This window comes from Aspergillus heteromorphus (genome assembly GCF_003184545.1).
Source record: "Aspergillus heteromorphus CBS 117.55 chromosome Unknown BO70scaffold_22, whole genome shotgun sequence".
NCBI classification, from domain to species: domain Eukaryota; kingdom Fungi; phylum Ascomycota; class Eurotiomycetes; order Eurotiales; family Aspergillaceae; genus Aspergillus; species Aspergillus heteromorphus.
The window spans coordinates 281612-306452 of NW_020290427.1; the positions used below are offsets into that span (position 1 = coordinate 281612).

The window sequence follows — 24841 nt, forward strand, 5'->3', positions numbered from 1 at the left end:
ATCGCATCTCGCCCTTTCGCTTCTAGCGTACTGTTCACCATGGTTACTGGCAAGTCGCAGCCCGGCGTCGATCCGCTGCATCGGTTCCCGCCCACCGCCGCGCCCCATGAAGCTATCGCCACCTCGCCCCCCTCCAAACGCGATCTGGCATCCTGGTGGAGGCAGTTCAAGAGAAATACAAGGAAGGAGGAGCCGAAAGGTATGTGGCGTGCCCCTGTTGTGCGATCCCGGCGATCCTCTGCCGCGGTCGCATTCCCAGCTATCCAGGCTAGTCTAACAGTCGCAGACAAACCGCAGGGCATTTTCGGCATCCCCCTCAACGTCAGCATCAAGTATGCCAACGTCGCCATCTCCCTGACGAACGATAACGGAGAGAGCTTCATCTACGGATACGTGCCCATCGTGGTGGCCAAGTGCGGAGTGTTTCTGAAGGAGAAAGGTATGCGCCCATGACGCACGTGTACAGACGGGGCTAAGAAGAGACAGCGACCGACGTCGAGGGCATCTTTCGCCTGAGCGGATCCGCCAAGCGCATCAAGGACCTCCAAGAGGTTTTCGATTCCCCGAGCGCTACGGCAAGGGCCTGGACTGGACCGGATATACCGTGCACGATGCTGCGAATGTCCTGCGCCGCTACTTGAACCAACTGCCAGAACCGATCGTCCCGCTGGACTTTTATGAGCGATTCCGCGAGCCGCTGCGCACCTACCAGAAGCAGATCCAGGAGCAGATTCAAAACAACGCCCCTCCGGCGGAAACCGAGGCCTTCGACCATGCCAAAGCGGTGGCTGCCTACCAGCAGCTGATCCGCGAGCTGCCCCCGTTGAACAAACAACTGCTGCTGTACATCCTCGACCTGCTGGCAGTCTTCGCCTCCAAGTCGGACCAGAACCGCATGACCTCGGCCAACTTGTCGGCCATCTTCCAGCCCGGGCTGCTGTCGCATCCGCAGCACGACATGGCGCCGGACGAGTACAAGCTGAGCCAAGATGTGCTGATCTTCCTGATCGAGAACCAGGACCACTTCCTGTTCGGCATGAACGGCACGGCGGCCGACGAGCAGACCGTGAAGGAGGTGGAGGGCGGTCTTGCCCGCCGGCCCACCACCCACTCCAACATTCGCCGCTCGGTGTCGAGCGCCAGTGGCGGTGCGGACAGCTTTCGGAAGTATGAGAGCCTTCGTCGGAATGTGTCGGTGTCGTCGAAGAATTCGCGCAACTCCAACAACGCTAGTCCGGCAACGCCGACGTCGTTGGGCGCGGTGGGCGTTCATCGCAGCAACACCTTGCCGTCGAAGATGTCCCCTGCCATGCCGCCGTCTCGGTACGGTCGGGTGATTGAATCTACGGGGGTCAACTCGTCGACGCGCACTTCTGCGCAGCACTCCCGGGCGTCGAGCCGCGCGCCCGAGGAAAAACAGGTTCCGTCGGTGCCGGAAGTGCCTGTGGTGCTTCAGGCAGCAGCAGAGACAGCACCTCAGGCGGTTCCTCAGGCAACACTCCCGGCTCCCCAAGCAGCTACTCAGGCAGCTCCTCCGGCGGCACCCCAGGCACCCTCTACAGTGCCTCAGGCACCACAGGTCCAACCAAACAGTCCTTCCCCCGCCGTTCCCAGTATCGCTCCGAACAGTCCCCCTAGCAGTGGCCAGTCCCTCACAGAGGTGGTAGAGCCCGGCACGGGGATAGTCTACGTTCATTCCAGCACCCATGGGCCAGTGCCCAAGGCAACCCTGAATGGGGCCGACAAGCCTGTGCAGGTGCCTGTCGCACAGCCTGCACAGCTTCCCGTACAGCCCATTACCGAAGCCCCTGAAAAGTCTGTTGATAGGCCTATACCTGAGCCGGCCGTTGCGGAAACAGCTATCAGCGAGAAGCTCAGTGAGAAGCTCGAGAAACTTGAGAAGTCCGACAGACCCGTAAGGCACGGCGACAAGCCCGTTTTCCGCGAGGGCCTGCCACCTATTACAGCCTCGCCGCCGCCGGCCATGGTGACGCCGACGAGGGAACGCAAGCTCTCCAGCCTGTTCTCGAAGTCGCCGCCGCCAAGCGGGGAACATAAGGAGGCGCGCCAGCCCAACCGTTTGAAGAAGAAGCGGATCCCCGGCAGCGCGAACGAAAGTGCGCAAAGCTCGTCGCACTCGTTGCAGGCGGCGACCTCCGATGCCGGATTAGCCGCGATCCTGCATGCCTCCCGCCCCCCTGAGACTACCCCTGATGCTGGCGCCACCCCCCGGCCTCCCAACGCGGTCAGCTCAGACGACCTGAGTCCGCCGCGGGAGGGCCGGCCCGAAAAGCAGGCGAACGAGAGCGCACAGCACATGGGCGACACGTCGCTGCGGCCGTACGGGTCGCGGACGCCGTCGATGAACTCCCGCTCCTCGTTCACGGATTACTCGGATGTGGACCCTACGGACGACGCGGCGCGGGCGGAGCGCAAGGAACATCGGCGCAGCTGGCGGTTCCCGCGGTCGTCGAAACGCAGCGGCGATCAGATCGGGCTGGGGCTGGCGTCGCCGCCGCTCATGGCCACGATGCCTGGAGCGGAGCGGAGCACCAGCTCGATCGGCAGCTGGCACCACTCCAGCCGGAGCTCCCCGTCGGACCTGCAACAGTTCGCGAACGACCCGTCGTATCAGCCTCTGAGCCTGGACGCGGAGGTCAGCAACAGCACGTCCAAGGAAGCGTCGCTAGCGTCGGAGCCGGAGAAGCGCAGCCTGTTTGGCAAGTTCAAGGCCAAGGTGGCGCAGGTGCGGGACGGGGTATCCGAACGAGACCGGACGCGGAGTCCTGTGCATTCGGATGGCGAGCGGTCTGTGTCGAGCCATGCGCTGTCGCCTTCGGGCAAGGACAGCCTGCGGAACCGGCCTGCGCCGATCGACGTGGTCAGCCATCCGCGGGAGGGGGCGCTGAGCTCGCCGGTGTCGCCGCTGCCGGGCTCGGGGATGCCGCCGGCGATCCCTGAGGAGCCGCGGACGCCGGAGAGCCCTGTGGCGACGCTGCGTATGGAGCCGAAGCGAGAGCTCGAGACGGTGGCCGTGGCCGAGGACGTCGAGTCGGGGCCGGGGCCAACGGTGCCGTCGTAGTTTTTTTTTTCCTTTGTTGTTTTGGGATATGATGATCCATGGCGAGGGCCTGTTACGCGTTACGGGTCACGAATGATGTACTGCCTGCTGGCATGTGTTTTAAATAGCCGGTGTAGATTTATGATGTACGGTATGACTAGAGGTCCCTCAATTAGAACGGTGTCGAAATCGCTGCAGAAGTTGAGCCGTTAACCTTGAGCAGTAGACCTCAGGCAAATGTAGACACCTGAGGCAACACCTGAGGGAGGGGCTACACCGACACCTCAGGCAGCAACACGAACAAAATGCAAACCAGCCAAACACCCCCATCCACATCCGTCAGCTCCGCTCTCCTCCTCCGTCCGTCCGCATATTTCCCTCTCCATCTACACCAATACCAGAACACACACCCACCCACCCCTCAACACGTCCCCAGCCATTCATTACAAGAGAAAAAGAGCAGAACCGAAAGAGAAAATGCCCAACAATCCCAGTCCACCCTCAATTGCAACCGCAACCGCAACACCCATAATAACCACCCCCCAACAACCCCCATCGCAATCGCAACAACAACAGCAGCAGCAGCAGCAACAATGGCACGACAAATCCTCTGCGCCCCCGACTACCCTCCTGCCGACGTGTCTCGCGTCCACGTATTTTGCGCTGCATACGGCCTGCACGCTTGGTGTTTATGCGGGGCGGTTTGAGAAACTCGTGGATGATCCGGTGAATGAGTTGGCGGCGAGATTGCCGGTGCAGGTGCTTGCGCAGGTGGTTTTTGCGGTGCTTTGTTTGAGGCCGGGTGGTGCTGGTGCTGGTGCTGTTACGGGGGGAGGTGGGGAGTTGGGGGGTGCGAGTGGGAGTGGGAGTTCGAGTTCGAGTTCGAGTTCAAGATCGAAGGGTGGACGGCGGAGGGGAGGTGCTGGTGCTGGAGGAGCTGGAGGTATCACAGGAAGTGGAAATACCGCGACGAATGGCTATGTTGGTTGGAAACGGGTTATTGTATGTTCCTTACTACCCCCATCCCCATCCCCATCCCCCTCACACCAATCCAATCCAATCCGGATATCATATCCATCCAACCCATCAATTCCTCCATCCCCATCGCAATACTAACCCAAGCAAAAACCAAAACCTGCAGCCCGCCCTACTCTCCCTAACACTAACAGCCACCCTCGCGACCCCCATCTTCGCCATCCTGCTCGTCCTCTTCGGCGCCCCCTTCACCACCCACCACATGCAGACGCTGCTGTGCGCGGCCCACATGGCCATCCTGGCGTCTACGGGCATGGTCTACGTTCATGGTCTGGATGGCGCCGTCTGGAAGGAGGTCTGGGGTATTCGGAGGCCCGGGGATGTGGTGTGGGGAGGGGCGCTCGGGACCGGTGTGGGCGCTTGGTTGGGGCTGTGCCGATTCCGTTGGATTGGTAGGTTTCCTTCTTCTTCTTTTTTTTTTTTTTTTATTATTGGTTTGGGAGTGGGGGGTTGGTGGTTGGTCCTTGGTGGTTTGTGTACTCATGCTAACTGTGACTGTTCATACGTGCAGGGATCGTCCGTGGCAGGCATACCCCATCACCATCCTCACGGGCGCGTATCTCGGCTGGGCGGTCGGGATGATTCTCGGGATGACGGTGTTGTTTGGGAAGAGGATACGGTTTGTTGAGGAGGAAGGGTTGGCTGGGACTGTGGCTGATGCTAATGCTAAGGTGGAGGAGGTGAAGAAGGTTGAGTAGGGAGCTTTCCTTCTTTCTTTCTTCCTTCCTTCCTTTCTTTCTTTCATCTCTCCCCCTCTCTCTCTCTCTCCCTCTCTCTCTCTCTTTGGTATTAGGTCTGTTTTATGGGAGGGTGCCGGTGGGGTTGGATTTTCACTTATTGTCGGGCGGAAGAGGTTCTGTGGTGGATTGTATAGATAGATGGGTATGGGTGGGTAGATAGTTACTAGCTCTAGCTGGGTGGATGGATTTTGTAGTATATGTGATGTGATGTGCGGTGGGGTAGGGAGGGGGTAATGTTTTATTTTATTTTATCTTATATTCTATTATTATTCTATCTAGTATTGAGGGTGGCTGTTCTACAAATGATATTTATGGTTCCTGAGGACGGGGTAGTGTAGTATACACACACATACATACCAGATAAAGGTCCTCTCAAGTAAAGGTACTATATATCAAGTCAAGTGCTTAGGTTCATTCTATATATAAGTCTAAGAATGTCTGTCTGTCTGTCTGCTATCTGTCTAATCCACGGAACGAAACCAAATACTCGTTATTCTAGTCCAACAGACCCGTGCCAAACCAGGATGAGTAATGTGTGTGTGTGTGTGTGTGTGTGTAGGAAAAGTGCAGTGTGCGATAGCTGCAGCAAAATAGAGATGAAGATAGAAGTAGAAGAGAGGATGGAAGATGGGGTAGAAGGTAGACGTAAGAGATAGATAGGTAGCAGGTGCAGAAGAGAGGGAGGGGGATGGGAGACGTAGAAGGAGACGTATAGGAGTGGAAGACAGGTGAAGAAAGACGAAGATGGGTAGAAATGAAAAGAAGTATATACAAAGACTTGCATGGCGCAAGTCATACAGTTGGCGCTAGGAATGTACGTAGGTAGGTAGATAGGTAGATAGGTAGGTAGGTAGGTAGGTAGGTAGGCAGGTAGATAGATAGGAAGATAGGGAGATAGGCAGGCAAGCAAGTAGGCAAGAGTAGGTATCATCAAACCAAGCAAGCAGAGAAGCAGAAGCAGCAGCATAGAAAATCCAGGATGGGTATGATGCATCAGTTTGTCGTTAAGAGGGGGGAAGAAATGAAACTGAAAGAAGTGGAGTGAAATGAAACAAGCCAGAAGGAAGGTGAGTTGGTCAACAACTTTTAAACCGACCCAGACGTATTGTATGGGCTGGACATGAAGCGAACAGTGCTCTGCAGATCATATCGATCAGATCAGATCAGATCAGATCATCCCGCTGACCTCGACCCGGCGCGAAGATGGCCATCGCGGCTGGTATCCGCCCTCCTTCGGGGGCAGTTCGGGGCGTTCGTCATCGCTCTCGATGCGCTCGGTGCGGGAGGTCTCTGTCGGGGACGGACCCAGGGCTTGTCGCAGACGGACGATGTCCTGCGAGTCCATGCTGCGGATCGGGTACATGGTTCCACTCCCTGGACTGGTGGGCAGGCCCATGGAGTCCCGCGCCATCTGCTGCAGCTGCTGAATGTCGTCCCGGAGACTGGTGACTTGGTGTTCGAGGTCGCGGCGCGCGTTCTGCTCGCGGCGGAGCAGCATGACCAGCGCGCTGTACTGCTCCACGGAGATGCTGTTGCATTCGTGCAGCGAGGTGGACGAGGGGGCCTGCAGCGTGCGCGAGCGATAGAGCGGGCTGGGACGGAGGGTGCTCGTGCTCTCCGGGCGATCGGTGGGCGACTTTGCGCGAGTCTCGGACGGCACGGCCGATTTCTTGCGCTTGTGGCGGGTTGCTGTGGTCGGGGAAGTTTTCTTCGGCTCGACGGGCGACTCGCGGCCGCTTTGCATGCGTGCGATGGCGAACTCGAGGTCGATCATCTTCACCTCCAGGGTGGTGAGACGCTGCTCGAGGGTCACGTTCTCGTCGTGCTGCATCGAGTTGACGAGGTCGCTGACGTTTTGGTAGGTGTCGGTGTCTGGGGCCTCAAGCTCGGGCTCGTCCTTTTCGTCTTCGTCGTCCTCCAGGAACGACGGCCGGGTTGTGGGCTTGGGGGCGCTGGCGACGGTGGTCCGCGTCGGGGGACGTTCCAACTCGGCCTCGGAGGCTGCCCCGAAGGTTGTTGACGCTGCGCACGACTCTAGACTTCGTCGTCGCCATTGGATTGGCGACATCAGATGGTCCTTGGCCATGCCGCGCAGCGCGGTGGCGCTCCGTGAACGACGCTTGATCTGCCGCAGCTCGCGCCGACGTACGTCGTCCGGGTCGCTGTTCGCGTGGGGACTGTTGTCGCGCTTGCTGATCGGGCGGCCTGAGTTGACCAGGCCCTCCAGGGCGACGCGGGACTCCTCGTCCGAGAAGATCAGGCTGGGCAGGGTGGCCCGGCGGCGGCGCGGATGCGGTTCGAGCTTCTTCAGGGCCTCCTCCCACGAGGTGGGCGTGGTGGAGTCTGGTGGGGAGGGCTTCGCATTGAGGGAGTTGGACAGGGGGAAGGGCTTGTCGAGGGCCTTGTCGAGGGACTTGTCGGATCGCGGGCTGCGGTTGTCAGACCGGGAATGGGCGGAGTCGTCGTCGCGGGGCTTGCGGGTGAAGATCTTGCGCATGACGGTCTTGAGGGTGCTGCCGGTGCGGCGATGGGAGGGCCCGCGGATGAGGGTGGTGGAGGAGTCGGGGGGAGGAGAGTGCAGGTTCGCGACGGCACGGCCGTTGCCACGGAAGTTGGTGGTGATGAGGGCGGATTCGGAGGCCCGCGGGCGACGCGTGCTGACGACGAGCTGCTTGGAACTCATGGGCGGCAGGGCGGTGTCAAGAGCAGCATCTGCACACGGATCGGAGGGGAGAGACCCCCCCGTAGTACTTAAATCGGTGCCGGACATGAAGCAGGTCGAGGCAGGACGAAATGGCAGGCGTGGCGCATGCAGGCAGGCAGGCAGGGAGCGCGCCGTCCAATCACAGCTGGCAGCAGAGGCAATACAAAGTGGAAAGGCGAACCGATCGGTAAAGACTGATACGAAAGGAAGCAGGCCGGCGATTGGCGTGGTGAGGGTGAGTCGCAAGGCTGGAGGGCTCACTGATGCACGGGCAGCGGAGAAGATGCTGCTGACCTTGGCGACCAGCTCAGATCATGGTCGATAGGCTGACGGCTCGTTTTGAGGGGGGGGGGGGGTCAGCACGAGGGGTGCAGCAGCAGTGGTGGTGGTGGTGGTGTGATGTGATGAGTGTCAAGGAGTGGACTGGGGAGGGAACTACTGGGCCATGGGAACGAGCGACACGAGCAGAAGCAATGGGTGGTGGTGCACTGGGATGCTAGGGAGCAATGGCAGGAGATCGACTGCAACCATGGAGATATGGAGGCAGGTCGATGAGGGGAGCTTATCAGACGAACAGGGGGAAGAGGGAGGGAATGCAGGAGAGAGAGAAAAACGGAAAAGAGGAGAGGGAGAGAGAGAGAGAGAGAGGGAAGAGAGGAGAGGAGAAGGGGGCACGAAGCAGGATGAAGCTGCAGCGAACAGCCAAAGAAGGCCCGGAAAAGCGCCGGATTGGCCCGAGTGGAGCCCCGATCCGTTTCAGCGCGTCAGGGGTATTTTTAGTGACATTTTAGTGACAGTTTAGTGACAGTCGAGCACACGGTCTGCCACTGACAGCTCGAGGTCGACACGAGGAGGGCTGAACGGCCGGTGATTCCATCCATCCTTCCATACAGATGTCAAGCAGTGGCGGTTCCAGAACCCGAGCAGGAATCCAGCCTCACCCGCCAGCTCATCGATGCGCTCCTTCGGCCCCATTGCGGATGCCATCTCGTCACGGCGTCAGTCGTCCGACGGGTTTATTGGGCCACGACTGCTGGTCCGCGCTGAAACACGCCAAGTGGCCGACCTCCGCGCCCGTCATGACTCGAGACTCGATAGAGTTGGTTGTTGCTCTCGAACACTCCCTCCAACATTGTTATCTCCTGAGGGCCTGAGTCCGGACTCCTCAGCTCGTTCATTCGGTCGTACACTGCCCGACCCGCTGCGGATCGAGATCCAGCGAAATCTGAGACGGCACGATCTCCTGTTTCGCCCGCGGTCGAACCATAGCAGTCGGAGATATTGTGATATTGTGAGACTACGGGTCGTCTAGTGCGACGTGGAAGATTGGAATCTTCAATGCTCGGCCGGAAACGTCTTGGTTCTGGCCTGCCGCCTGCTAGCTAGCTAGCTAGCTGGCTGGGATGGCGCTGCAAGGGACGCCAGCCCGATTATCTTTCATCCGGTGGATTGCAGGATGCGTGACACGACGGTCGAAGCAATGTCCGAGAGGTGCTTACAGCAGAGAGACTAATGTATCACAGTAATTCGCCCGCGTCCGGATATCGCAGATCCGCATGCTCCTCCAGGAAGGCCATCCACCGCTTGAGAAACCCGCTGCCCCTACGCAAGATGTCATTAGGATCGATCGGGATGCTGACTGCAGGGGACACTCACTTGCTAATCGTCTCCGAGTCGCCGCAGATGCACAGATGCCGTTTCGGCCGCGTCATGGCCACTACTGCAGTCAGTGCATGCACTCCAGGCTCTCTCCGACGGGGTCCTACCGTTTAACCGACGCTTCTCCCCGAGGAAGCCCACCTCGTGCTCGCTGTTGCTGCGCACGAGACTCACCACCACTGCTTCCTTCTCGCGGCCCTGGAAGCCGTCCACGCTGCCCAGCTCGATGCTCGGGTACTTCTCGCGCAGCATCTGTGACAGCACCGCCAGCTGTCCGTTGTACGGGGTGATGACCGCGATGTCCTCCGGCCGCACCCCGGCCCCCACCAGCGCGTCGACGTGCCGGCCCACCACGAGGGCCTCCATCTCGTTGCTTTTGCTCTCGCCCAGGGTCTTCTTGCCCACCTCGGCATCCTCGGTCTTCTCCGGGAAGTCCCCGCCTTGTGTGTCCCAGAACACGACCGGCTCCTTGGTGTCGTCCGTCTCCTCCACTTCGTACGGGAGGTCTTTCAGCAGGCGCGCCTGCACGGCCTCGGCGGCCATCAGCTTCGAGTCGTAGAGCTCGTCCGACGGGAAGCGCATGATCCGCTCGTGCATGCGGTACTGCGTCGTGAGCATGCGCTTGATGCCGGGCCCGTGCATGGCCAGCAGGCGATCAAACAGGGTCGTCTCCAGTGAGACATCCTCCAGCAGCTCGACCCCGCTCTCCTGCGCCTTCTCTGCCGCCTTCCGTTTCAGCTTCTCCATCGCCTTCGTGTCCACCTTCTCGTTGGTCGACTTGACGGTCGGGGGGAGCTGCAGGTGGTCGCCCGCCAGCACGACCTTGGACGCCGACAGCAGCGGGATCCAGCACTGCGCCTCCAGCGCCTGGCTGGCCTCGTCGATGATGACGACGTCAAACTTCTGGTTCTTTAGCTGATGGCCGCCCGCGCCGTGCAGCGTGGCAAGCACGACGCTGCTCTCCCGGACCAGGTTCTCCACGCACTTGGACTCCCGCTCGCGGAACTCGCGGCGCAGCTCGCGCAGATCATCGTAGACGGCGCGCCGCTCGCGCGCGGACCGCGTCTTGCGGATGCTGGCCTGCTTCTGGTCGATCTCCTTGCGCACATCACGAACAATGGCCGCGGCTTCGGAGGTGTGGGTCAGCACCTCGAGGGAGTGGTCCAGCACGGAGGGGAGCAGGCGCGCGGGGTGTCCGATGCGCACGACGGGGACTTTCTTCGGGGCGAGTCGCTCGACGATGTTGTCGACGGAGATGTTGGAGGGGCCGCAGACCAGCACGCGCTGCTTTCGCTGGACCATCTGCACGATCAGCTCGATCAGGGTGTGTGTCTTGCCGGTGCCGGGGGGGCCGTGGATGAGGGCGATGTCTTGCGCGGCGAGGGCGAAGCGGATGGCCTCTCGCTGGGAGTCGTTGAGGGTGGGATCGGTGAATTCGACGGGGCCGACGGCGTCGTGGTCGGGGAGGAGGGGGGTTGTGTGGCCGAAGGCGACGCGCATGAAGTGGGAGTGGTCGGCATCGGGGATTTTGGCCATTTTCTCCATCGTCTGGTTCATTCTGCATGCACCACATCAATACTCCTATCCATCCCCATCCATAGACAACAGAATGGAAAGAAGAACATACCGTCGATACGTCACATCATTCGCCAACTTGATCCTGCCATTCCCAACCAACCATTAGCATTCTCGTCCTCCCCAAAACATCCCAAGCAAGAAAAGAAGAAGAAGAAAAAGACTCACATCCAAACCTTCCTCCCCCACAACTCCTCCACCTTCTCATCCTCCCCATCCCCTTCCCTTCCCTGCCCCTTTCCCATATCCTTGCTGTCCCCTCCCCCCAAACGCAACCCAAACCGCCCTCTCCCCAACCCTCGTAACCACGCCCTCGACCCCACCCCCACCACCCCACCACCACCATCCTTCCTATCCTTCTCCTTCTCCTTCTCCTTCCCCGAAACTATCTCACAAACCCTGACCACATCACCCACCCTCATCCCGTGCGCCGCAAGTCGCAGCTCCCCATCTTTCCCCCCTTGGTATTATTATCGCTATTGGTATTGTTGGATTTGGTATTCGTAACGGCGGAATCAACCCCGAACTCTCCCACCGTGCGGCCCCCGAGTCCCGTCCGACTCTGCACGAGGACTATCCCTGTGAGGGCGTGGCCGGTCGCTTGGAGGGTGCGGCGGGTGCTGGGGCTGGCGGACGTGGGGTTGGAGGTGGAGAGGTGCGAGGAGGCGATTTCAGTGGCGTGTTCGATGTCGAGGAGGGATTGTTGGCTTAGGCAGAAGGAGGGGATGGGGATGGGGATTGGGGTTGGAGGCATGGCGGGTGGTGGGGTGGTTTGTTTTTCGGAATGCAGTGCGGTGGTGAGGATGCGGTGGGTTGGTGGGTTGTCTGTCGCTTCTTGTGTAAGTAAGTAGACAGATAAGTGGAGAATTGAGAAGGAAAGAAAGAAGTAATAAAGATTGAGGTGCTGAGGTGGTAATTCCCCAGCTTGAAGCTACCGAGGCAGAAGATCGAGGAGGCTTGTTATGAATAACCCACGGACTCTGACTCTGATTCTGATTGACTTCCGCGGGGAAAACCAGTGACGTTATGTGCCGGCCAATAGTTAACTAGTTAGTTACTTATGCACTGCTTAGTCATTTCTCTAGTTAACTACCATAACTAACTAGTTAGTTATCCTTCCTACCACATAATAAATTATGCCTATATACATGAACATCATCCTTATACTATTCACTCCCAGAATTTGAAAACCCCCAGAATTTACTCCCCCACTCTCTCTAAAAAGAAATCATACCCCCATCCCCTAGCCGCAATGAATGGTGTTCACGCAGAGTAACCAATAAGCGCCCTGTTAGTAAGGATTCCTCACTTTACAGATAGAAATATATACCGCGGGCCCCGTGTCACTGGAAGTAATATTTCAAAGGATAAATATAGTCTTTTACCTACCCTGCTTACTGCTGGAATAGGGTTCATTTTGCAAATGAACTTTGAACACTAATCGATGGCTCAGGCAACAAGGTGAGTTGACACAGGGTATAATAGAAAAACGTGCATTAAGTGATTAAATACAGACTGCTTCCTGGCTACCTGGGCACTGATGCATCACGGGCAGTCTTCAGAGTGATTAAATGATGAACCACTGACAGCAGTCCATACCCCGGAAAAAAGCCCGCGAACAAACAACACGGGATGACCAGGAGAATCACAGAAAGAAAAGAAAACAGATATTAGGTGTTAGACGGGAGAGGCATGCAAGACTGTAAGTAAGACTGTAAGTCATCTCCTATCATACCTTGGAAGAAATTAGAAAACAGAAAAAAAAAAGCAATAAGCAAAGCCCGCTGAAGCAACAGGAAAGCTGAAGAATGGCGGATGCCGGCTGTCCGGGAAATAAGATTGTGTGGCATGGTCTGGTCTGGACTGGACTGTTCAAGTTGGACACTGCCAGAATTAACGTGTCTGCCAGCGACCCGTTCATAATGATTGACCGGTTGGCAACGAGCCTGTTTGGCAATGTCCCCCGGGGAATGTCCTGTCCCACTGCCTACTTCTTACGGCCAGAAACGTACTTCCTGCGCTGCACGCGTGCCGGTCCCAGCACCGCAGATTCCGCATCCTTTTCAAAACCACGGTCGTCTGTCAGATACACACGGAAATCTCTCAGCCCCTCCATGTCTGCAAACGCCAGCAGCAGCTTACGCAGGTAGCGTTTACGGCTATCCACCGAGTAGACCACCGCCCCCTTCAGCCCGTGGTCCACGATCTTCACCGACAGACGCGACATGTCGAAGTGCTCGCGGATGAAGCGACGCAGCACCGACCACGACAGCAGGGTGGCGTCCTCCGAGCGGGGTCCGGTGCGGGGCGCGCAGCGGTAGCACATGGGGAACTTGAACGACAGATGCTGGATCATCATGGTCGACACGGTAGGAATATGATGGATGAACCGCATGATCAGGTCGGGGTCCTCCTCCACGAACGCAAACCGGTTGCGCGTGAAGAAGACGCGTCGAGCGTTCTCATAGAACTCGCGACTCACCAGGAAATACGGCAGAGGCGATTCAAAGCAGCTGCAGGTCGTCGAGAAGGAGGTCTGGCGCGAGTGGCAGAAGCACATGGCGCCGGCGGGCGAGCAGGTGCCGCAGCAGGTCAAAGTGTGGAACATGCTAAGTCGGCTACGCTTCCAGTCGTGCAGGCTGATCACTCCGGGGGCGCATTCGCTGGGTGGCAGGCACGGGTCAGACCGCTTGATCAGGAGCTCCTCCAGGATCATGAGCTGGATCTCCTTGGGCAGATACATGTACGGGAACCGCGGCTTGTTGGACAGGTTGTCGGTCAGTCTCCATGCCGCGCGCTTAATGACCGGCAGGATGTCCTCATCCGGGTTGTGGTTCATATGGAACGCACACTGCGCCAGAGCGGGAAAAGGATCCATGTTGCACATAAGCTTGCTGGCCACCTCGAGATCGCGGACCTTGCATTTCAGACTGAAGCAGCGAAGGTGAGGCATGCTGGTGCGGGCCATACTACAGAATTCCACCCACATCTTCAGGATGGTGCGGTGGATGCCAGCCCCGAGCTTGAGAAAGCGGTTGTCGCGCGGGCCCAGATCCAGGTGCAGGTTTCTCACATGCTCCATGCCCCATCCGATCGAGGAGCGGAGGTTGTTGAAGTCCGACTTGTTGTACAGGAGCATACTGAAGCGATTGTATTTGAAGAACATCGCGCCGGTGTCCTGGCGGATGTCATTATTGACGCGGAACAGCTCGGTGGGCAGGCGGGGGTGATCACAGGGCCCCTCGAAGAGGGTGCTCCAGGTATTGCTCCAGGTCCCGCGAGTGGTGCGGTGCTCCGGTTTGGCACACAGGCCGCGATCGACCTTGCTGCGGGTCTGCTCGAAGGAGAGATTGATCAGGCAAGGCCGCAGCAGCCCCACGTACTTGAGGATCTTGACCTTGACGTCCTCAGGCAGATTGACCAGCGTCAATGGCTTCTTGCGGACCACAGTGTCATCCACCTCGACATCGCCCGAGTCCGATTCCGACCAGTCGAAGGCACTGGTGGAAGCAGACGCCCAGTACTCGTCGTCCGAGCCGAAGTCCGCCATGATCTACGTGATGAGAGGAGTTAGTTAGCCTTGGGATCCGCGTCAGAGGGAAGGTGGGGACCCACGGTGTTGTCACGCGTCAGACGCGCAGGGGGGACGGAAACGACTCCAAAGTGTAGTAGATTACGGAGATAGTCGATCAGGATGCCCTTAATGGGACACGACGTCATGCCAGGGGGCGGGGTGGAAGAAGGACACGGGGGAAGGAGGTGGCAGAGGCCGGAGAGAGAAGAGGGGAGACGGAGGATCGCGGCGTGGAGCGTCGAGGAAGTAAAGTAAGGCAATCGAGCCAAACGCGCCGGTGAAGGCGGCCTGCCTTGGGCACTCAAAGGCGGGATCCATGCACTTCTTCGTCTTCGTCTTCGACTTCTGCTTCCATTTCTTCCTCCTCCTCCGTCTTCACCTCGAACCCCTCGCCGTCACCGCGTTCCTTCTTCGCCACAGTGACTGCACTGCGCTTCTTCGTCACCAGCGCCTTGACCTCACTCTTGCATAGGCGAGTGCCTGCCAGATCGCATTCCCCGCAACGCCTCCCCACCGGCAAGCAGACAGTCTGCCCCAGGCCGACCAACAGCTTGTTGATCTCGTGCCATTTGTCTTTCGGCAGCCACGACTCCAACGCCATGCGGGTGGCTTCCGGGGTTTTGGTCTGATGCCAGCCCCAGAGGTTGGTGATGCGGTGGACGTGCACATCGACGCCGATGCCCTCGTGCTTGCCCCACGCCGCACTCATGCACAGGAACGCCATCTTTGGCCCGACGCCCGGCAGCGTCATCAGCTCCGGCGCCGTCGACGGGATATCCGAGCCGTATTGGTCGCGGAGGATGAGGGCAGCCGCCTTGATATACTTGGTCTTGTTGTTGTGGAAGCCCACCGTGCGGATCAGCTCGTTGAGACGCTCGGGGGACACCGCCAGGATGTTTTCCAGGGTGAGCGTGCTGGCCTGGACCTGCGCCGTGGGTTTCCAGTCGTACTCGGTGGGCTCTTTCTTCACCGTCGTCGCCTGGTCCAACTCCGTGTGCAGCTTCTGCATGGCCACCGCCGTGACGGTGTCCTTGGTCTGGGAGGAGAGCATCAGCGCAATCAGGGTCTGGAAGCGTCGGTCCCGGGGGGACGATGCTCGCCAGTAGAGCTCGGCGCAGCCCATAGTGTCGACGGGGGCCGTGGGGTTGGCCTCGCGCATCTTCTGGACGATGGCGTACATGGTGTCCCAGTTGGAGGGCGGCTCGATCTTGACGCCGTTCTCGACCTTGATTTTGCGAGCAGGGAGGCGGCGGGTTGTTTTGGCCTTCTTCGGGGACTGTTCCGGTTCCTCTTTGATGGCAGCGGGTAGTGTTTCAACCGGCTCTTGTTTGACAGCCCCAAGCTTGAGTTCAACCGGCTCCTCCTTGACAGCGGGTAGCGTTTCTAGCTCCTGTTTAACAGCGTCGTTCTGGACAGCGGGCCCCGAGCGAGACCGCCCATTCAACGCGCGCCGTTTTGTCGGCGGCTCCATAAGATCCTCGATATCGGTGGGCACGGACGAGAGCGAGGAAGAGTCGTCGTCGCTCTGGTTGCCACCGTAGGCAAAGCTGCGGAGCACACTGGTCTGGGAGCGAGTGCGGCGCGGAGGGGCCAGAGCCTGCATGACCCTGGCGGTGTCCTTTGACGTTCGCGAGGTGCGCATTGTAGTCACAGTACAGTAGTACTTTCAAGTTTCAAGGTCACACTCCGCAGATCGACGAAATTTGCTGGGGTTGGGGTTGATTACATGCGGGAAAGGGGGCGGGACGGTTAGCCAACTAGTTAACTGTACTGGTTACCGGAGTAGCGTGTGCCTGTCCGACCCACGCGAGCCTCGGCTGGACCTCCGCCAGCCACCGTCCCCCATCTTTCTCATCCTCACTCACATTCTTGATCTCCTCACCCCACTCCCCCTCCCCCTCCCCCTCCACCTCGTCTCGGAGTCTGAGACCGACCTGAGACACTGAGACATAGATAGGAGCTGTCAGTGTCAACCATCTTCGATCTGCCGCATTCCCACAGCCCACCATGGCGTCATCCTCCACGACGCACCGCCTCCTCCGCGAACTGAAAGACTACACCAACTCCCCGAACGAGGCGCTGCTGCATCTGGGACCTGTCGATGAGGATGATCTGCTACACTGGGAGGCTGTGCTGAAGGGTGTGAAGGGGACGCCGTATGAGGGTGAGTGTTCTTGCTACATACCCATAGCCATACCCATAATCCCCTCCCTCCCCTCTTCTTCCAATTCTCGTTGCGCATTCCTTATCACCCATTCTCAACCCTAACTCCCTCCCATACCCCTCCAAACACCCCCCCACTAATAAATGATATATTCACAAAACAGGCGGCCTCTGGTCCCTCTCCCTGCGCATCCCACCCACCTACCCGCTCCTCCCGCCCAAAATCACCTTCAAGACGCGCATCAGCCACCCGAACATCAGCTTCACGACGGGCGAGATCTGCCTCACCCTGCTGACAACCGAACACTGGAGCCCCGTGTACACGCTCTCCAGCACGTTGACCGCCATCCACCAGCTGCTGACGGATCCGCGGCCCGAGAGTCCGCTGAACGTCGATGTGGCGGCCTTGCTGAGGGACGGGGATGTTGCCGGGTGGGAGAGTCTGGTGCGCTTTTGGACGGGGGAGGAGAGGTGGAATCCTTCTTTATCATGATTGGATATCTTCAGGGGGGTGGGGGTGGATTTCTAGGCTCTAGAGAGAGAGAGAGAGAGAGAGTGTGTGTGTGTGTGTGTGTGTGTGTGTGTGTGTGGAGAGACGGAGGACGGGGACGTTGGTTGGTGATTGGTGGTTGGTGATTGGTGGTTTTGTTATGCTTTGGTAGCGACTATGACTTGACTTGACTATGTATGCTCTCTATGACTATTGCTGGTTTATGCTTGCGGCGATGGTTATTATGTGTTGTGCTGCGATGCGATGAATACCCCCACATATACGCGCCAATTATACTTGATCTTTATCTTTATATTTATCAGTATCTTTGTATTTATCTAGATCTAGATCTAGATCTATATCTGTATATGTATATGTATCTGTATGCGTATGTTTATGTTTATGTTTATGTGTATGTTTATCTTCATCTTCAAGCATTTTAATTTCTTACTTTCATTCCTCGTCCTACCAAGTAAGTAGCAACCATCACAGAATATAATATGTATTGATCTGATCTGATCTGGTCTGATATGTAGGATACTAACCAGGTAGAGTAAGTAGGGTAGGCATGGTATGTCCGATCGACAGGAACAGTTAAAAAAATAAAAGGAGAGACATGTCATCAGATCATCATCAATCGGATGAAAACAATTCAATCAAAGCAGATCAAAGCATATCAAAGCAACCAACCAAAGCAACCAACCCTCAAAGCCGCGCTGAAGCTTAAGGAGAGACAGGATGAAATGGGATGGAATGGGACGGAACGAGACGCCAGAACATGCACATGCGTTGCGTTGCGTGTGTTGCGCGCGGAAGGATCGTAGTGAGGTATCATCATTAAGTTAAAGAAGAAAAAAAAACAAAAACAAGCAAACCAGTTTTGAAATCGAAATAAAGAAGAGATGTATCGATGAACGCCGGGTATGCAGTCCAATTTAATTCAATCGAGGGACTGGGGTCAAGTGACAGCAGCCGGGGAGTCGATTGGTTAATTGGTGGTGGGATTACAGCGCCATCGCAACAGCAGCCGCCCCGCCCATCATGAGCAACCACTCGCGGGCGAGACCGTTGCTGTGGGATGCGGCCGAGTCGGTCTGCAGGCCTGGAGAGGCCTTGGTGCCCGTGGCGACCTCCTTGGCTGTCTCGGTGGGGTGCACGACTGTCACGGCGGTGACGGTGCTCTGCTGGCCGTCGGGGAGGGTGGTGGTGATCTTGTAGGTGGAGGTGTAGGGGGTTGTGGGCTGAGAGGTGGTTGAGCTGGTGGTGCTGGTGGATTTGTCGGAGGTGGTGGAGGTGGTGGTTGAGAGGGTGGAGGATGTTGATTTCGATGATGTCGAGGTGGTGGAGGTGGTCGAGGTGGTGGAGGATGTGGAGGATGTGGTGCTTGCAGAGACGGTGGGGATGCTGGTCGTGCTAGCTGTCGTGGTGTGAGATGATGTAGAGGATGATGTAGATGTGGAAGACGAAGTGGAAGAAGAAGAAGAAGAAGAAGAAGAAGAGGTAGAGGAGGTAGAGGTAGAAGAAGTAGAAGAAGAAGAGGTAGACGAAGGCGACGAAATAGAGGACGAGGACGACGAGGAAGAGGAGGAAGAAGAAGAAGAAGAAGACGTCGTGACAGGAGAGGACGAAGAGCTAGACTCACTGCTACTAGAGCTCGACTCACTGCTGCTAGAGCTGGACGTGGTCTGCACGGCGGTGGTGTGAGCAGTCGTGTGGGCGGCGGCGGCGGTGGTGGTGGTCGGGGCCGCAGCGCTCTCGACCGAAGTGGTCGCGGGCTGCGTCGCCTGGGCTGTGGTCTGCGCCGCCGCCGTCGAGTTGCTCACGCCCTCGCGCTTGACGAGGTTGAAATGGGCCAGCTCCTCCTCCCCCTGGAGCGCCTCGACCGCCTCGTCGTCCGACCGGAACACCCCATCGCGGAACTTCCCAAACAGATGCAGCACCTTGTGCAGCGGGCTTTCCTCGATGCTGAAGTAGCCGGACGAGCTGGCGACCGCGCTGGTCGAGTCGGACTGATCGACGGCCGGCGCGGCAATGGCCGACGAGGCGATCAGGCACAGGCACAGGAGGTGGAACAGGCGAGTGGTGAACGCCATGGCGGAGATCGATGGGGGGAGGGAGATTGATTGAGTGGGTGGAAAAGGAGGTGGAGGGAGGGAGGTATTGGGGTTGTACAGGCTGATCTTGATCACGATCACGATCAGGCGAGTCGAGTCCGATGGCGAGAGAGGAGGGAACTGGAGCAGATAAAGGTGCGACTGAAGCGAGGAGGCAGTGTCTTCAGCAGATGACTATGATGCGAGTCTGCAAGCCACCCGAGGTTGAGGGAAATAACAGTCAGTCAGGAAGTAAGTGAGTGAGTGAGAAGAAAATGGCCGATGGCGACGGTGCCTGATAAATACGATCGATTATTCACGGCCACGCTTTAGGCGGCAAAAACAAGGCAGCCCCGGCTTGGGTGGAGCAGCAGCAGCAGCACTAAGATTCCTGTGTGCCTTAGTGCCGTCAGTCGTCCATCTAGTGCTTCTTTACTTTTACCCCAATGGGCAGCTTCCTCGGATAGCTTATTGGATTGGATAGGTTTGTGAACAACAGCCGGTGGTTCGGTGGTTTGTGGTCCCTGGTCAGGCAGGGTTCACAATGCCAGGGCAGAGCTGCTGAGGAAATGGAAATTATAGCCATGCGAACCGTGGGCGAGCCTCGCTGTTGAATCGGTCGCTACCGGCGAACGTTAGGTTGGTTCCCGACATACGAGGCCAACGTCAGCAGCGCACAGCCATGCGCCAGGCCATTCCAGAAGGGCTGGATCCGGCGAGCCCGCATGCAGCTGCAGGTTTGCTATATACAGATCATCCGGAGTCTACGGAGTACTGGAGCAATATACCAGTCTACAGCAGACTAGACTACAGCCAGGTAACCAATAAGTATCCTCGTTGTCCAACATGTTGATGAAAGAATGGGTTGGCAGCTGGCCGGTGTTTCAGCTGGCCGCCTTCCGTTGAAAAGCCGGCTCTCGCCCGGGACGATCCCGAACGCAAACGCCGATACGAAAGGTGAATCATGACACCCACCATGAGATCAACAATCCATCCTAACCCCGCTTCAGGAACTCAATTCCAGCATAGGTATGCACTGCATGCACTCGGACCTGGTATGTAGGCAGATACTGACAGACAGACAGATAGACAGACAGAATCGTGATGGTGATACAGACCAGCCAGGTACGGGTGCAGTGCAGACTCCGACCTGGTCCGTCCATCTGTACCTCAAGCACTATTGGCAACCATTGAGGGGCTCGACCAGGACCTGATTACTCTTCCCTGGTTCCTCCCGACCGAAACTCTTTTTATTATTCCCCATTGCTCTGTCTTTGTTTCTCTCCAGTTCCTGCTTCAACCTCACAGACATGCAAGGCAGGCCTGCATCCCCCATCTCCGACCAAGGCTGGCTAGTCAGTCACCCGGAAAAGCTCTGTCACTATCTACTCCGTACTGTCAACGTCAACTCCCGGATTCCGAGCCTCCGCATCCGGTCAAGCGCCGCGGCGATTACCGTCGGCAGCGCGCTAGTCCACACGCGGCTAGCGCCACCGCATCCAGATCTGCTATTCTTGGCCGCGCGATCGGATTGGCCGTGGTCCAAAAGCGAGGCTGCCTTAGCCGAGGCCGGTCGGTCGGCCATCAGTCTCTGCCTCTTTTCAGCAGATTCGAGGCCAGACCAGGCCAGGCCGCCATGAATGGACGTTTGTCAGCTGCCAGCTGTTCTTCAACTAACCAAATTCTAAGACATGCGGGTTATTATTAGGATGCTTTACCGGATCAATTGAAGTAAGCGAGCATCGATAACTACTCAATACTAACGCAAAGCTTCCTGTTCTTCCAAATGAAATCAAAAAGGGTGGTGCGATCTCTGGCTCGCACTCAAAATATACCTACGGTACGACGTGGCCGATCGGGCCACTGGCTACTATATTTATCGCTACCCCCCCCCCCCCCTTCACTACTAAACATTAGACTCTGCGACCTACACCGGCGAATCGCGATTTAGCTAGACTTTATGATGGAGGCTATCTAGTTGGCGGGACGGAGTAACTAGATGGCGTACAGGCTGACACAATGTCTTACTTGTGACGTCGGTGATTTGGTGCGATGCTGTCACATGCACCAACTACCGCACCTACATAGGCGTATTGGTGCGGAGTAGGTAGGGTAGGTAGGTTTCTGTGGCGATGAAAGTTCTTTTGCTGGATAGGTAGAAAATAAAAAAGCAAAACAAAACAAATTATGAATTTCCATGCGGACCTGTCTGCAGTATCTGTTTATTTTTTTCCTTGCTGCATCTAATTTACCTTACTACCTGGTACATCCACAAGGGATGCATCTTATTAATGGATGGATGTAGTATCCTCCCCGCTTCGCAAATGAGGAAAGTAGAAAAGTAAGGCAAGTAGGTATATAGCTAGGTAAGCATGTAAATCGAAATCAAATCAAATCAAATCAAACCCCGATGCATCACACATGTAACTATTGCGTACGTGTAGGTAAGCAGTCAGGCTCAGGCTCAGGCTCAGGCTGGTACCCCATATTTCCCCTGAAATAGGTAGGTACTGAGGCACCATACATAACATACGGAGTATCTTCGTGCGGTATGCTATGCCAGGTAAGGTATCATATCGTGTACCTACTTGCGGAATTGCCGTTGCTACATGACTTTGACTGTATCCAGTCCCTCAATCACATCACTCAGTCACTCAACACTGGCATTGCACTGCTAGGTAGCTGTCCTGCGGGACGTAAGATAGAGGGTAGTGTTTATGAAGTGCCGAGGTGGGAGGTCAGGATGTGTCGGTGGGGTTTATCTGTCTTAAGTAACTATTGGATTCTGGTATCACCGGTGTGGGTGTGGGTAACTCGGTGAGGTATAGTTGGGAGGGATTCAGTTGCAGAGCAGTAGGTGTTATGATGGGAGTAGGAGATAGTACTGCCGGGTCGGTCGAATGGTTAGGGCTTCAGGGATGAAATTTCAGTGGAACATTAGTACTCGTTCTACCCTGAAAGTAACCCGGTAACTCATAAAACATCATGATTGGCTATCCCTAACCTGCGACATATAATGATGTCCAAGTTTTAACAGTCCCCCTCACAGAGTAGCCAGCAACCAGCATAAAACCACCCAAAGGATAATATTTCCAATACCCCCTCAGTCTACTCCGTCACCCCCATCCAAGCCCCCCAAGCGGCAACTTTCCCCTCAACCTTCCCCTCAATCTCCTCCACAGTCGGCAACTCCCCCATCTCCTCCCCACCCAACCCAATCGACTCATTCAACGCCACCAGCTCAAAGAAATACCGATGCAGCCCCTTCACCCTCTCCCCAGCAGGCGGCAAATAAACCGTCCCCCGGCGATTCATACCAAACCAAAACCCGCCTCTCAGCAAATTGCCCCCTTCTCTAAAACTCTCTTCGTCGACCTCGAAATCCAAATGCTGGAGGCCCGTGAACACGCGGGGAATCCCATAGTAGATGCCGTGGATAACCGACTCTGGGTACGGGGCGTCGGGGTCCTCGCTCACGAGCAGGTACTCCTGCGTTTCCGGGGAGGGGGATGGCCATGAGAGCGCGGGGAAGTAGCCTGCACCGTCTTGCGTGTGGTCGGCGTCGAGGTAGGCACCGAAGGGGCCGAGTTCGGTGCAGGTGATTGGGATGGTGGGGTAGGGGTGATCTAGGAAAGCGGGCCTGTTGGTGAAGAGTTTTGAGGATTGGTTGGCTGGGGAGAAAGATGAGGATGCGGATGCTGTTGGGGATGGGGAGAGCAGGGCGAGGCTGAGGGTCAGGGCGAGGACGGTGATGGTGAGGATCTGTGTGGTGCGGTGCATCTGGGGGTTGGTCAGAGGGTTGAGTCTGCTGGCCAGGGTGAGGGTGGGGACTGGGTTACCTTGATGATATGTGGGATAACGGTGATGGTTGGACGTAAGTGTATGATACGGATGCGTAGTTAGTAGTGGCATCTGGGTGATATTGTCTGAAGCATCCCCGTTTCTAGGGGTTGATTCTCTTGAGCCGTGACATCTGGCGGATATGGCAGGAGCCGGTTCTGGAAGGAGCGTCTGCCATGGCGTGTAGCGACATACTATGCTGGCCTGTTGAGCAAGATAATACCACGAAGATCGAGGATTCAAATAGCAGTTGTGTCAGGAAGAGCAAGTGCGGATTGACCCGGCAGAGTTTTCCATTTCGTCCACATTTGACTTTCATCTCCCTATATGGGTACCAAAAAGAAGCTTCTTGATGCTCAAGTGGCCTTGCTGAGAATCCTACGTAGGTACAGCACAGGCTATTGGGCATCGTAGTAATCTATTCAGCTCATTCCCATAGTTTGTTTTCGAATCCAAACTGGCAGGCAGCAATATATGTCTGGTGGTAGTGGATGCGGAAGTTTATCATTTTCGCAGGCCTGGGCATTTCAGTGGGAGGGGCTCAAACTTGCGCATCACGATCGAGCAGTTATTCAAAGTCAGTAGTTAGTGGTCCGTGGTCGAGCACGGCCTTTCAGTGTTCGATGAGTGCCTGAGGCAGGGAGCGAGCGCCAAGAGTCTCGGCGTTGGGTGGCCCTCTCCGCCAAGACCCCCCAAGGTTACTGAGCCGATTTGATCAAGTTCGCAGACGATTGTTATCCGCGTGTCTTCACCTTTCATAATTATCTACAGAGGATCTACCCCTTATTGTATACGATGTAGTGGTACGAAGCGATCCCAGGGTATGGAGTCGCATACTTTACCCGACCAGCCGGATGGACCGCAGTTGGGATGAAACATGCCTCGCGGGTGAATGTGGGAGCCTCTTTCAAGAAGGTCGGGGCGCGCTGATTTGCTCCGCAGGCCACGGAATCCGTGCGTTGACGTCAGCTCCCTATTTTTGGTGAGACATTGTAGGCAGCGGTTGAAGTGTAAGCAGTGTCATGTCTGCTGATGCTGTTCAAGTGAGTGGAAAGAGATGAGCCGCCATTATTACGGAGTACTTATGGGGGTACATGGCTGGTTGAGGACCATGGGCTGCTCGCACCAAGACGTGTTGTGTTGTCTTTGTCTAATCTGGATGCCATGCCAGATGCGATGTCGATGAATAAGCCAGATCAAAGCGACTCGGCCAGATCTGGCCCAGCCAAGTAAGGAGGGTTGCAGGCTGCGCGCTAATAATAGGAATAGGCTCTATTTGGGACCTGGCCAGAATCGCATGGTGCATATAGTAACAGTCTGGTGTCTCAGGTGCGCGCGCAGGTGGGTGTGGGAGAAGCTGCCCCAAGTAACCGTTGGACCGATTACCAGTCATCAAGGGTCCTTGCTCACTTGAGACGACAATACTGGCGCCACTGATGCAATGATTGGGGATAGATGTGGTGGGATGGCACAGGATCGAGCAACAGGGGCATGCCTAGCTCCTTAAAGCCAGAGCAGACATAGCGACCGGGATGATCTTCAGGCACGGCAGGGAGCGGGAGGCGAGTTCTCAGTTTTTGGCCCGATAGTTCGTTTCGAGGACACCTTGCTTCCAGACTCTGGATGAGCGGCAGGACCTGGATTCAGACAAAAGTGTTGCTTAGTGTAGTCTTCTTCGGAGTTGCGGAACGAAATAGTAGCATCAGTTACGATGCAATAGAAAGTACGGAGTCGTCAACAAACCACTTCAAAGACTCCAAGACTCAGGGACTGGACTGGACTCAGGGACCAACCGCCCCACCGCGCCTTGGCGGCCGGGGAGCCCCACCGGGCGTGGAAGGGCGCCTCTGGCTGGTCCATTCCCGGTGCCAGACCCTTGGCTGTGGCCCTCATTTGCCTTTCCCCAG

The 24841-nt window shown here is 56.8% G+C and overlaps 10 protein-coding genes across 10 annotated transcripts; 3 read left to right on the plus strand and 7 right to left on the minus strand.

The window, feature by feature from the left end:
- Positions 1-39: 39 nt before the first annotated feature.
- Positions 40-3082, plus strand: BO70DRAFT_372828 (putative Rho GTPase activator (Sac7); the record flags this gene model as incomplete). The annotated part of the gene is made up of 4 exons (XM_025544877.1): positions 40-199; positions 287-439; positions 487-551; positions 581-3082. The coding sequence occupies 4 exons, from the start codon at positions 40-42 to the stop codon at positions 3080-3082; spliced, it is 2880 nt and encodes a 959-aa protein (XP_025397208.1).
- A 456-nt stretch (positions 3083-3538) lies between these two features.
- BO70DRAFT_354557 (uncharacterized protein) lies at positions 3539-4794 on the plus strand (the record flags this gene model as incomplete). Its single annotated transcript, XM_025541873.1, has 3 exons — positions 3539-4063; positions 4203-4423; positions 4608-4794. 3 exons carry the CDS (start codon positions 3539-3541, stop codon positions 4792-4794), a joined length of 933 nt encoding a protein of 310 aa, XP_025397209.1.
- Positions 4795-5208: 414 nt separating this feature from the next.
- BO70DRAFT_100925 (uncharacterized protein) lies at positions 5209-5917 on the minus strand. The gene has a single exon (XM_025537790.1). The coding sequence runs from the start codon at positions 5828-5830 to the stop codon at positions 5327-5329; it is 504 nt and encodes a 167-aa protein (XP_025397210.1). The 5' UTR covers positions 5831-5917; the 3' UTR covers positions 5209-5326.
- An 87-nt stretch (positions 5918-6004) lies between these two features.
- BO70DRAFT_398496 (uncharacterized protein) lies at positions 6005-7519 on the minus strand (the record flags this gene model as incomplete). Its single annotated transcript, XM_025546786.1, has 1 exon — positions 6005-7519. One exon carries the CDS (start codon positions 7517-7519, stop codon positions 6005-6007), a length of 1515 nt encoding a protein of 504 aa, XP_025397211.1.
- A 1538-nt stretch (positions 7520-9057) lies between these two features.
- Positions 9058-10756, minus strand: BO70DRAFT_398497 (P-loop containing nucleoside triphosphate hydrolase protein; the record flags this gene model as incomplete). The annotated part of the gene is made up of 3 exons (XM_025546787.1): positions 9058-9142; positions 9197-9257; positions 9307-10756. 3 exons carry the CDS (start codon positions 10754-10756, stop codon positions 9058-9060), a joined length of 1596 nt encoding a protein of 531 aa, XP_025397212.1.
- Positions 10757-11124: 368 nt separating this feature from the next.
- Positions 11125-11719, minus strand: BO70DRAFT_431065 (uncharacterized protein). Its single transcript, XM_025548211.1, has one exon. It carries the CDS (start codon positions 11526-11528, stop codon positions 11193-11195), a length of 336 nt encoding a protein of 111 aa, XP_025397213.1. The 5' UTR covers positions 11529-11719; the 3' UTR covers positions 11125-11192.
- Positions 11720-12761: 1042 nt separating this feature from the next.
- On the minus strand, positions 12762-15990 carry BO70DRAFT_340840 (endonuclease III domain-containing protein; the record flags this gene model as incomplete). Its single annotated transcript, XM_025541308.1, has 3 exons — positions 12762-14207; positions 14773-15615; positions 15703-15990. The coding sequence occupies 3 exons, from the start codon at positions 15988-15990 to the stop codon at positions 12762-12764; spliced, it is 2577 nt and encodes an 858-aa protein (XP_025397214.1).
- A 227-nt stretch (positions 15991-16217) lies between these two features.
- pex4 (putative ubiquitin conjugating enzyme (UbcJ)) lies at positions 16218-17308 on the plus strand. Its single transcript, XM_025543742.1, has 2 exons — positions 16218-16512; positions 16676-17308. Exons 1-2 carry the CDS (start codon positions 16356-16358, stop codon positions 17002-17004), a joined length of 486 nt encoding a protein of 161 aa, XP_025397215.1. The 5' UTR covers positions 16218-16355; the 3' UTR covers positions 17005-17308.
- Positions 17309-17814: 506 nt separating this feature from the next.
- Positions 17815-19304, minus strand: BO70DRAFT_100996 (putative GPI anchored cell wall protein (Dan4)). Its single transcript, XM_025537791.1, has 2 exons — positions 18644-19304; positions 17815-18418 (listed from the first exon to the last, which is right to left on the minus strand). The coding sequence occupies exons 1-2, from the start codon at positions 19092-19094 to the stop codon at positions 18006-18008; spliced, it is 864 nt and encodes a 287-aa protein (XP_025397216.1). The 5' UTR covers positions 19095-19304; the 3' UTR covers positions 17815-18005.
- A 2898-nt stretch (positions 19305-22202) lies between these two features.
- BO70DRAFT_372834 (YbhB/YbcL family Raf kinase inhibitor-like protein) lies at positions 22203-23006 on the minus strand (the record flags this gene model as incomplete). Its single annotated transcript, XM_025544878.1, has 2 exons — positions 22203-22765; positions 22934-23006. 2 exons carry the CDS (start codon positions 23004-23006, stop codon positions 22203-22205), a joined length of 636 nt encoding a protein of 211 aa, XP_025397217.1.
- Between the last annotated feature and the right edge of the window lie 1835 nt (positions 23007-24841).